At 40.2% G+C, this 13,057-nt stretch overlaps 1 protein-coding gene and 1 pseudogene across 1 annotated transcript; one reads left to right on the top strand and one right to left on the bottom strand.

Moving 5' to 3' along the window:
* LOC131342009 (protein kinase C epsilon type-like) overlaps nucleotides 1–5,099 on the bottom strand; it is a 10,076-nt pseudogene extending 4,977 nt beyond the window's left edge.
* Nucleotides 5,100–8,741: 3,642 nt separating this feature from the next.
* LOC131342008 (protein kinase C epsilon type-like) lies at nucleotides 8,742–12,429 on the top strand. Its single transcript, XM_058372713.1, has 3 exons — nucleotides 8,742–8,825; nucleotides 11,023–11,084; nucleotides 11,346–12,429. The coding sequence occupies exons 1-3, from the start codon at nucleotides 8,742–8,744 to the stop codon at nucleotides 12,427–12,429; spliced, it is 1,230 nt and encodes a 409-aa protein (XP_058228696.1).
* Nucleotides 12,430–13,057: the final 628 nt, after the last annotated feature.

Here is a 13,057-nt window from a genome sequence, read left to right as displayed (position 1 = left end):
CCTCTTGGATGGACTGGATGAAGAAGGAGAGATTCCCATGAGAAAGCTTGGGCTCCTCACGGGTGAATCTGCCATCAAAATTATTGACGTCCCCTCTTTGATGTTATCTGTGGTTGAAAGCGGAGGAGTGATCTTCCTCTGTTCCAGCCATGACCAGTTGATCTCACTGAAGAAAGGGTGAGCTTTGATGGCATTCTCCTTGCCCTCGGGACACCACACAGCCGAGACGATCCATGGGCTTCTTCCTCAGGAACAGCTTTGAGGATGCTGACCGCATTCCTGCTGAGGTTTGATGGATATTCCGGTTCAGCACTGATGATGGACTCAAACATCTTCTCCTCGTTGTGATCATGAAACGGAGCGTAGCCTGTCATCATCTCATACATGATCACACCTAGGGCCCACCAATCCACCGACGTGTCGTATTCCCAATACTGTAACACCTCTGGTGCCATGTAGTTGGGTGTGCCACAAAAAGTGTTGGCAGTCTTGCTGTCAAGTATTCCCTCTGCGCACAAGCCAAAGTCAGCAAGCTTGCAGTGGCCATCGGCATCTAGGAGGATGTTTCCGGGTTTGAGATCTCTGTGAATAATCCTGTTGCGGTGGAGGAACATGAGGGCACAGGCGATCTCAGCAGCATAAAATCTGGTGTGGGGTTCATCAAATCCACATGAACAGGAAATATGAAATGCAAGATCCCCGCCATTCACAAATTCCATTGCGAAGCACAGTGAGTCGCTGGTCTGGAAGCTACAGTAGAGGTGTTCACTGGCCAGAGCCAAGATCCACCTCTCCATAAAGGTGCAGCTGATGTTTTCATATTCCCAGATCATGTCCTTCTTCATAAACTTCAGCGCATACACCTCATCAGTGCCTTTGAGCTCGGACAAAATCACCTTCCCGTATGTACCCTTTCCAAGCACACTGAGGAAGTTGAAGTCCTCCAGGCTCTTTCTCTCAGGCTGTAGCTCCTCATCCTCTCTGCTCTCCTCTGAATTACACTCATTCAGGGACAAAGTCTTTTCTGCTTCTTCCAGAGGCTGAGACGCTTTGTTGACCAGAACGAAAGCTGTAGGGTCATCATCAGAAGCGGTGGCCAGCGGCTCATCGTACAGCTGAGCGACCTTAACACACACAAACGCACAAAATTAGTCACTGCAGTTAACAACATTTTGTAAAGCCACAATGAATAATCCTTACCTGAGTTCCAGTAAGAAGGTCCTCAGTGTCCTTAAATTGAGAGAAATCCTGCAAATAACATTTAGATAAAGCTCAACATCTACAACCCCAATTCACAAAAGTGAACATTGAAGCAGAGCAAAAAGATCACAAATGCTTCATATCAAGAGTTTTATATTAAAACACAGAACATTATATTGCTCTTAATGTCCACTGACTAGAAATCGAAAAACAAAATGAAACAACTTGTAAAGACGTGTGTGTGTGTGTGTGTGTGTGTGTGTCTCAGCTGCAGCACTGTACAGTACCTCAGACTGGGAGCTGATGGAGTCTGGAGACTGAACCTGAAGTTCACACCAGGCTCTGTTCAGCTCACCAGCACTGGGAGGCTGTGAAAAGTAAAGCAAAAAATTCACAAGTGTTTCTCTTTCTAGCAGTTTCATACTAACACATCTAACATTCTGTCACATGGACAATCCTGCGGTCATCTTTGTAAATAAATTGTAGGTTTGGTTACCAGACTGACAGCTGAAGTGTCACTGTGAGGGTCACCAGTAAAAATCAGCACTTTGGGCTCATCGACCTTAATAGACATAGACATAGACACACAGTTAGTAGCAGCCTAAATGTTTGAAATGTAGTTAAAAATCGGACTATTTAGTGGACACTTACCTGGAGGACAGAAGGAGTATCAGGTGATTCTCCCAGCACATCCACAGAGTCTGTAAAAAAGGAGTTTTCTGTGACTCAGAATAATGACTTCAATTACAACTAACATTTTCTATCATACATTTACAACCAATAGCCAAGTTTATTAACTAGTAGGTAAAACTAGGAGAAATATTGTATTGTGTTGAGAGCTTAAAACGGGTAGCCATGTTTTCAAGTGCATTAGCATTCAGCTAACTATTCAATTAAGATCAGGCATTAATAATAAATGAGAATATTTTGCCATCTACTGATTTTAATGTTTTACACCCACACACAGCAGTGAAATAAAGCGGATATATTATAATGTAGTGAGATATACGAACACAGTGAACCGGGGAAGACTTCAGCATGGACCAAGGCCAACATACACAGAAACACTCAGGATAGGAACTAACTAACCTACACAAAAGACAAGAAACAAACAAAAAGACAATTACCTTCCCTAACCTCCCTTACCAAGAAAAACAGAGACAAAAACCCACACCCCTACTACCGGATATATAGATAATGTAGCAATACTTACATTCACAGGCGAGAGTATATACAAATAGGGCAGCCAAAACCAAAACAGGACATAGGTCAGCCTCAAAGTCAGGGCATGCATGGATTGAAACCAGATTGAAGCAGAAACAGGACACGGAACTACACACAACACAAACACCAAATGTGAAGTGAGCAATCAAGCTCCCGGTACTGGCTTCTGTCCCAGCTTTATAGGGACACCATTACTGATTAGTGGTGGTAGAAGCTGGATCATCAGGAAAGCCCGGGCTGGAGTACGGAGTGGACCAACCTGAAGAAGTTAAGCACGGGACAGGACACACAAAACAAACTAGTTCAGTAGGTTAGAGACTTAGGATACTATTAGCTTAAAACTGAGCTGTTGCTGCTTTTATTTTTTGTTTTTTAAAATATATACATATAACATAATACATAAAAATGGGGGAAAATAAGAGCTAGTTTAAGTGTTTCAGGAAGAGGTAGGTCTTCAGTCGTTGTCTGAAGACAGTCAGCAACTCGGCTGTACGGACATCTAGGGGAAGTTCATTCTACCACCTTGGTGCCTGAACAGAGAAGAGTCTAGATGTATGCCTACCTTTTACCCTGAGAGATGATGGGACCAGTCGGGCAGTGCTAGTGGATCAGAGGGAGCGAGGTGCAGTGTGAGGAGTAATAAGAGCTTTGAGGTAAGATGGTGCTGGTCCATTCTTGGCTTTGTAGGCCAGCATCAGTGTTTTGAATCTGATGTGTGCAGCTACTGGAAGCCAGTGGAAGAACGCAGCAGTGGGGTGGTGTGGGAGAACTTAGGCAGGTTGAAAACAAGTCGTTCAGCTGCATTTTTCATTTACAGTGGATGAATTGCATTAAGAGGAAGACCTGCCAGGAGAGTTGCAGTAGTCCAGTCTCGAAATAACCAGAGCCTGAACAAGCACTTGAGTAGCCTGTGTGGATAAAAACGGTCGAATCCTTCTGATGTTGTACAGAAGAAACCGACATGAGCATGTCACATTAGCTACATGAGAGGAAAGGGATAGTTGATTGTCCATGGTTACCCCAAGGTTGTGAGCAGTGGCCGAAGGGGAGATCATGGAGTTTTTCAGAGACAATGCAAGATCCTGTGCTAGGGATGAATCACCTGGGATGACCAGCAGTTCAGTTTTGCTGAGATTGAGTTTCAGCTGATGAGCTGTCATCCAAGATGAAATGTCCACCAGACACGCTGAGATCTTAGTAGATGCCATTGTATCTGAGGGAGAGAAGGAGAAAATAAGTTGTGAAAATAAGGGGGCACCATGACCAACATGAAGCAGTCATCAGAAACAAAACATCACACACACAACTTCATTTATACACAAAGCCAAATGTTAAACACCTCATTCTGCTTACAGAGAGTGGAGAATGAGAAATAAAAACTAATCTTTATAAACAGACATCTGCATATGAATGCTAAATCATCGTCAGTCTAAAGCCGATAGGTTCCGAAACAGACTCGGCTGCACTCGGGCCGCTGCTGCTAGCCTACTGCCCAAAACAATCATATTATTAGTGCAAATCAAATTACTTACCTGGGCTTTTTCATGTCTTTCCTCACACTGTTTGTGATACAATCTCGACCGCTCCATCTTTCTTTTAAACCACCTTAAACCATCCTGGTAGGTAGAAAAGTTTCTTGAGAAAATGAGAGCTTGTTTTTCTCTTGTTGTTCATGGAGAGCTCTGATTGGATAATCACTAATTGGTTGATAACTTGGTGGGGGAGGGGCGAGCTCTGTCTTAACCATACAGGCAAAGTGAAAAGTGGCTTGGAAAAGTGCAGCTCAAACAAATCACACTGACAGATTTTATTAAATTAAAAATTGGAGAAATTTAATGCTCGCTCTCTCTCTCTCTCTCTCTCTCTCTCTCTCTCTCTCTCTCCACACACACAAGCATATAGTAATAGCACATGGTTTCACATAAGAGCAAGCTGTGGCATTCAGATGAAGTGCTTCTCAAGCCAATAGAGTGCCGCAATTCTGTAGATATGAAGGATGAGGTCAATCTCATGTTATTCCATTGTCCATTTGACATCAAAGCTACTGCACACATGACCACAGGGGAGTGGATGCATACAACCATAAATGTTTTCAAAAGCGAAAAAATGAATAAATAAATCATTGGATTTATCATTATGAATTAAAATCTCCCAAAAGCCGCTGCAGACCATTCATGGCTATATTACAAAGCTTATGGAAGGCATCCAGTCACACCGAGGTCCTAATGAGAACAAACAATTCACTTCTAGCCAAAATTCCACATGGAGAGATCTCGGATGTTGTGTAAGATATGCTTTAATGTATGATAAGCTCACATGGATATTACACACATGGATAAAATTGTTGATACCCTTCTATTAAAGAAAGAAAAACCCACAGTGGTCACTGAAATCACTTGAAACTGACAAAAGTAATAATAAATCAAATTTACTGAAAATTGATGAATGAAAATCAGACATTGCTTTTGAATTGTTTTTCCAACAGACACGTTTAAAAAAAGCTATCTAATGAAACTGGCCTAGGAAAAAATGATGGTACCCTTAACTTTTGAGGCAATCATTATAATCAAGTGATTTCTGTACCTCTCCATGAGACTTCTGTACCTGTGGACAGGTATTTTGGCCCACTCCTTGTGAGAAAACTGCTCCAGGAGGCTGCGTTCTCCAGACTGCATGTTTCAGCTCTTTCCACAGATGTTCAATAGGATTTAGATCAGGGCTCATATGAAGGCCACTTCAGAATCACATCCAGTGATAAGAATAATTGTGATTTCCCTTAATATTAAATCTAATGCTAGCTTGCAACCACAAACGATTTTAGTGTGATTTTACACTTTAGTTAGTTAAGTAAGCTAATGTAATCAGTAACTCTTGAGTAGTAGCCTATTTTAACCTTACTGATGTTATACAGCAACCCAATAACACAAGTTAACACAGTGAAAACTTTTTTTTGTTGTCTGTTTCAAATAGTTAACTAGCTGTTTTACCTTTTGTATTAAAGCTCTCATATTGTGAAATGGTAAACACTTTAGGACTTTGGTAACATTAGCCTAATCTTCTGGCTGGTTATATATAGCACTTGATGTTTAGTAGAATGAGATTTCCACAAATTCAGCTTTCACTGACTGCCTGAACATATAACGCACAACTAGCCAATATGCATATAATAACTATTCTTTGCCCAAGTAGGCTTCTCTGGAAGTTGAGTCATGTCAATCTGGACTTCTTGTTAGATCAAAACGTTTCACTACTCATCTGAGCAGCTTATTCAGTCTGAGGGAATTTGGCAGAATTTGTGGAATCCCATAAACTTCCCAAAGGGTAAAGAACATACTCGGTTCCAGATAACCGCACCTGGATGACTGAGAATCTTCACAGACTCAGTAGGCTTTGTTACTCAGTAAACACTGATGTTTATCAAAGAGAGGGAAATTGACATATGGAATTATTTATTTCAGAAAAAAACATAGTAGTCAGTTGAAGAAATGTTGCTGACTTCATGAAAAAGACAAGCAGAAAAGTGAGGTAGCTCCTTCAACCTCAAGACAACTGAAGTCAGGATAAATCAAGATTATGAGTCAGAGGAATGTTGATAATGTTGTATTGAACTTTGTTATCCAGAGTCTCCAATCCTCCAACCCAGTCTGATAGAGGGTCTCCTCCCTCATGTCATGCCACACCTTGCGTTGCAAAAGAGATGAACTTGCTATAGAAAGGAAAGAAAAACCTTGAAGGAGCAATGAAGGAAATAGATCTTATTGCCACAACCACAGATTGTTGGAGTTCATGTAGGAGAATTTTACTAGGTGTCACAGCCCACTGGTTTGATCCCAGCACTCTGGAGAGAACCTCGGTGGCATTTGCATGCAGACAGCATGCAAAGGACAGCATACTTTTGATGTTTTGGCTTGTGCAGGGCAGCACGCTGACTTAGTGGTTAGCACTGTTGCCTCATAGCAAGAAGGCCCTGGGTTTGAACTGGCAGGGGCCTTTCTGTGTGGAGTTTGCATGTTCTCCCCGTGCTTGTGTGGGTGTACTCTGGTTTTCTCCCACAGTCTAAAAACTGTACTTTAGGTTGATTGGTAATTCTAAATTGCCCATAGGTGTGTGTGGTTGTTCGTCTATATGTGGCCCTGCGTTGGACTGGCAATCTGTCCAGGGTGTACCTCTGCTTTTCGCCCAATGTGCACTGGGATTGGCTCCAGCAGATCCCCATGACCCTAATTAGGAATAAAGTGGGTATAGACAATGGATGGATGGCTTGTGCACTAAATGAAATACATTCAGAATTCAGCATCCAGAACAAGATTGTTAATAAATTAAATTGAGAATAAATTAATTGATGATAAATTAAATTGATAATAAATTCAATTTTATCAAAGCCTTTTGCTTGTATGCACTTCACTGAAACTTCCCATGTAAGTGCTGCTTTTTCAATTACTTGAATTCATATAATAAGGTGTTAAAAACTAAGTGTAGCAATAATAATACAGCAGGTCTTTTAACCCTTTTATAAATCCCAGCCCGCGCATGTAAACCTGCCATTAGGATCTGATTTATCGTGGAGAAAAATAAAGAAAAGTTGAGCTTCTTTATACTTTATATTATTACTCCCTTTAAATGTCCAATAAGATGGCTCATCAATACCATTACATTACATAATAACATTAGCATCTCAGTAAATGTCTTTTTCAGGTCTGGAATACATCGAGGATCACCTGGAAGAAGAGTGCGTGAATCAGTCACCAGGTATTGGCTCCTGTGCCTCTGATGAAAAGGACTTCTTTGCAAGCATGAAGCCAACTCATGGTCAGGAAACTGTTAAATGGCAGTTAAATGGTTACCTTGCAAAGTTGATGAGAGAGAAATTCTGAAATACTTCCAAGCACTCTGCAAGTTGTCTTTAAGATTAAATACAGCTTTACCTGCTTCAGCTTCATGTAAGAGACTTTTCAGTTCAGCAGGTCTTATTTTTAGTCCCAAGAGAGCAAGAACAGACGGGAGCACCTTTGAGAACCAGCTCCTTCTCAAGCTGAACAAGAGCTTCTGTAGCTTTGCTTGAATACTGGTATCCTCTACTAGTGGTAGTATGTAGCTGATTTGCAGAGAAATCTTGATTAGGTCCAGTTCTTATAAAGGAATATCTAGATCTAATAATCATACACACATTCACATATATGCACCTGCACAGACCTATACATATTCATGAACATTCAATGCATCTGCAAACACCATGATATGCCTTAGAATATTTACTGCCACCACCCATTGTGAGATATGTTGTTATTCTATATCATGTGATTTCTAATGGCAAGTTATGATGATTAGGTCAGCTTTTATTGTTGATATTTGACCACCAAGTAAATTAGTCTTTAAATGTCACGCAGGATATTGCCCATTACAATGCATTAGTTAACTAAATACTGAAACATTGACTGTGATGAAGTTGAACTTTTTTCTGAATCTGTAGTGCAGCAAGCTTCTATTAAAGTGAATCTGCTTAGATTCTTGCTTGTCATTTGTTTAAAACTGATTCCCAGGACACAGGAGTGCTCAGCACACATTAGTTATTCTGTATGAGTTACCAAGTCAGACTGCTCTGCTATAGTTTTCTTCTGCTGTGATGCATTTTTTTTAATGTTTAATGTTGTTTCAAGTCAAGTTTTCATGTAGGAAACAATTTACAAGCCACAGACCCCGTCTTTATGTAATGTTGTGTAGTGTCCTGTAAACACACACACACACACACATCATCATCATCATCTTAACATCTGCATGGTAAAATGTTTTATCAGGTTTTAATTTGTTACTATAAAATAAATTCTAACAGGAAATCTGCAATGTTCTCAAATCCTGCTATTTTACAGCCCCCATGTTCCCCTTGCACACCGTGACTGCTCAGAATAATGTTAACTGTCATCTGTATCATGTTCATTTCTAAGACTCTGGATTAACAGGCATGTGTGAGTAGAGTAACATTAGGTTCTTCACACATAATGAATAATTACAAAAAATGACATTAGCACTTAGTGATTAGTTGTTTTTTTTTTTAACTTAAGTACTTTTGTACATTAACTGAAGTGGAAATTTTAATGGAGAAAAAATGCATGAAAAACAACAATTTATCTTACCTGAGGAAAACTTGTTTGCACTCGTGATTGCAGGATACAATTCTGGTCGCCAGCATCTGCTAAATTAAAACAAAAATACTTCTAGAAAAAGCAATGGTTATGCTAAATCAAAATAAGTGTTATGACACTTGAAAGTAACTGTCTCGTGAGGATCTGGTGGGGGACAGGGATGCCCACTTGATGAACATGAAGAAGATGACTATGATGAAGAAGCTGAGCTTCAAGATGTTGGTGCCATCCTTGAGTACCAACTTCCACAACATCACAGATGTGCATTCCATCTCCTGAATCTTGTATAAGCCGCTGATGCCAGACATACAGGAAGTTGTCTTGGTCTGCTTTTGGAAAATGCCAGGCGTTGTGGAATAAAAGCCGGTCCACCTCAGCATTTGAAACAGTGCAGAGTGAATGCAGTCTCCGGTTCCTGTGAGCCAATGGAGCTCCTACTACCTTGCTGTAGAAAGACTGGTTATAAAAAATATACTTGCTGTTAACATGTTGTCTAAAATATATTTGTATTCTGGTTGTTGGATAAAATAGTACAATTTCAAATTTTAATGATACAGTTGTATTTGACTTAAAATTGATTATCTTATGGAGACTGGTGGTGTGTAGATAGTGGTTCATAAACTGAATTGAAAGTTATTTTTTAAAAAGAGTAAGCTGAATTGGGCTTTTTAGGTGATTATGCTGCAGTTATGAAGTCAGTTTCTAAGGCCCTAAATGTCCTCCAAGGAGAATCATCTGTCCACTACATGGGTTTCCTGCTGCAATTCTCTACCAGCTGCAGGGAAAGTTGAAGAGGCTTCAGTCGATCAGCAAAGTCTGAGGACCACTCCTTAAGATCCCTACAACGTGGAATTCAGAAGTGTTTTGGGTGATGTGATGTCATGAATTACCCACAGTGCATTGCTGCCTCCATCCTCCTGCTGAAGTTCAGTACAGGCTGGACAAAAGAAGAGCATCTTAAAAGCCGGTAATAAATCTTCATTAATTCAGGAGGGAATTCTCTGGCTACTATTTAGATAGGTTAGACTTGATGGTTTGTATTGTCACTAGTGAGTTTCAGGAGAATGGAAACTTGAATTAAAGTCATTTACTGACCTGGATGCAGGAAGCAGATTTGTGCTGTGAATGCTGGGTGCAATGGGGATCATCTCTAGAGGCACCTTCTGACCCCAGACTTTTACTGTAACTCATTTTATCCTGATAGTTTGTTGTGCTATAGCCCCTTCTCATTTGATTTGCTTATAAGCATGACAAAAATCACAATAAATCATCAGTTTCTTTACAATTTTTCAATATATGTGTGAAGATTTTTGTAACATGCAGGTAAATGTAAATGAAAGTGAAAACTCAGAGTGCTAAAGCTAAAGACAGAAACCTATTTCTGGTGTTTATTCAATACATAAAACACATCATTCATTTCTAAATTATTATATTTGTGTACATTTGGGGGAATAAGATTAAATAAAATCATTAAGAAACACTGAAATCTAGGAATGATTGTGGGAGGCAGGAGCATTCAAAAACACTAAGATGCCACTCTCCATTTTTTACATTTTAGTTGCATGAACCTTTACATGCTGCTGGTTGACAAAACTTCACTAGATTTGTCTATTTCTTGGAAATGTAAAGTATCATTAATAGTTGCTTTAATTAATTCATTGAAATCAAAACTGAAACTTTTGTGTGTGTTTTCTTAAGTGATTTCTTGATCTGGATTAAAAGACCAGCTTTTTGACTTTTAGATTTTAGAGTCGTGTTTGATTAATATTTCCAAATGCAGCTTTTCAGTCCTCTGTGAAAATATAATCACAGTGGATATGTTATAACAATTTTCATAAAACAGAAAGAAAATGCTTCTAATATATACAGTATATTCATGGGACAGTTTATTTAAGAACCAAATATACAGTTCCTTCCAGTTTGATTGGTGCCTTGATAAATATGGAGAATTATTAATGTATTAAATAAAAATTACACACAATAAAAACAATTATATAAACAGTAAATGAAAAACTATTCTCATTAAGAATATAGTGAAAATAACACTAGTTATAAAAGGAGAAGGAGAACAGAATCAGATCATTGTAGGCATAGTGACCACTAACAGGTGTAAATCAGGTGACCATTAACAGTCCTACAGAGCGTGTGTATTTGTACTTCTACAGCGAGTGTGTTTATAGTCCTACATTGTGTGTTTTTGAAGTTCTTCAGCGTGTATTCACAGTCCTACAGTGTTTGTATTTACCTTCTTTCATTTGTGTTCATCTGTTCATAAGAAGATCAATCTGACATGGGAAACTCACTGACTTACTTTCGTCGTTTGAGACGGGTAAGATTGGATGACTTTACTTTTCTTTACACTGTATCTGAAATTTTTTTACAAATTAGCAAAACTTGTGCTTTTGTGTGGATTATGTGAAGAAACTAAACCTTGTTGTATTTGTGTTGTCCTGAACAGAATGAGAAAAACAAAGTGAAGCGAGGAGTAGCTGATGAAGTGCAGGCCATCTCCCTGAAAAGGTAAAATAGGACTAATACAATCACATTTGAGGGAAGATTGTACCAAAAGGTGTTCCCAGGTGCAGTTCATGTGATTAGATGTAGCTTTAGAAAATTAAAACTCATTTCTCAACAATGTGAGCTCATATTGTCATCACACCCAGTTATGTGCATTCCCATGTGTGTACATCTGTCCCAGAGAGTGGAAGTGTTGAATCAAACCTGAATAATGTTTAAATGTATAGAAGTGCTAATTCTGCTGTGGTTCTTTCTCTATTATAGTGTACAGATATTAGAAAAGAGCAGTGAAGATGCAGCACCTCAGCCTCTGGAAGAAGCAGAAAAGACTTTGTCCCTGAATGAGTGTAATTCAGAGGAGAGCAGAGAGGATGAGGAGCTACAGCCTGAGAGAAAGAGCCTGGAGGACTTCAACTTCCTCAGTGTGCTTGGAAAGGGTACATACGGGAAGGTGATTTTGTCCGAGCTCAAAGGCACTGATGAGGTGTATGCGCTGAAGTTTATGAAGAAGGAAACGATTTGGGAATATGAAAACATCAGCTGCACCTTCATGGAGAGGCGGATCTTGGCTCTGGCCAGTGAACACCCCTACCTGACCCACCTCTACTGTAGCTTCCAGACCAGCGACTCACTGTGCTTCGCAATGGAATTTGTGAATGGCGGGGATCTTGCATTTCACATTTCCTGTTCATGTGGATTTGATGAACCCCGCACCAGATTTTATGCTGCTGAGATCGCCTGTGCCCTCATGTTCCTCCACCGCAACGGGATTATTCACAGAGATCTCAAACCCGGAAACATCCTCCTAGATGCCGATGGCCACTGCAAGCTGGCTGACATCGGCTTGTGCGCAGAGGGAATACTAGACGGCAAGACTGCCAACACTTTTTGTGGCACACCCAACTACATGGCACCAGAGGTGTTACAGTATTGGGAATACGACACATCGGTGGATTGGTGGGCCCTAGGTGTGATCATGTACGAGATGATGACAGGCTACGCTCCGTTTCATGATCACAACGAGGAGAAGATGTTTGAGTCCATCATCAGTGCTGAACCGGAATATCCATCAAACCTCAGCAGGAATGCGGTCAGCATCCTCAAAGCGTTCCTGAGGAAGAAGCCCATGGATCGTCTCGGCTGTGTGGTGTCCGAGGGCAAGGAGAATGCCATCAAAGCTCACCCTTTCTTCAGTGAGATCAACTGGTCATGGCTGGAACAGAGGAATAATTTTGATGGCAGATTCACCTGTGAGGAGCCCAAGCTTTCTCATGGGAATCTCTCCTTCTTCATCCAGTCCATCCAAGAGGAGTTTGATGGCTTCTCATTTATTAACACTAAATATTAACTTTGCTGACCCTACACACCCCTCACACACACTCCTCACCCTCCTGCCCCCAGGAAAAAAATACAGAAGCATTTGAGCCTCACAACCAGACTGTGTAACAGTTTCTTTCCTCCAGCCCTCAGACTCAACACCCAGAACAGAACATTCATATTCAATATACATCTATGTTTACTGGACCACCTTTTTTCAGTGCTGCCAAAACTGTATATTTCATTGTACATTACACTTTAATGCTGTTTAAATGCTGTTTTTGTACATCACACTTTAATGCTGCTCCCAGCTGCTGCTATCATATGTGTACATGTTCACAAGCCTCCTTTTCTTTGCACACTGGTCCACATAGACTGTATACTGGTCAGTACTCTTTCATTTTATTTCTTACTCTGTTTGCACTAGGTTCCACACTATACACTGTATGTGGCTAGATTAACTTACTTTTTAGTCCTTAGCTCTGTGTTGTTTTATGTAGTTTTGTGTTTTATGTAGCACCATGGTCCTGGAGGAACATTGTTTCATTTCACTATGTACTGCATCTACTATTTATGCTCGAAATGACAATAAAAACTTCTTGACTTGATACCTGATGATGCACTGACCTCAGGTAAGTTATTATGCAAATGATGCAGGA

The sequence above is a fragment of the Hemibagrus wyckioides genome, linkage group LG20 (assembly GCF_019097595.1).
Source record: "Hemibagrus wyckioides isolate EC202008001 linkage group LG20, SWU_Hwy_1.0, whole genome shotgun sequence".
Classification (NCBI taxonomy): domain Eukaryota; kingdom Metazoa; phylum Chordata; class Actinopteri; order Siluriformes; family Bagridae; genus Hemibagrus; species Hemibagrus wyckioides.
Note: the sequence above shows the minus strand (reverse complement) of the source record. Positions and strands in the feature narration are given on the sequence as shown.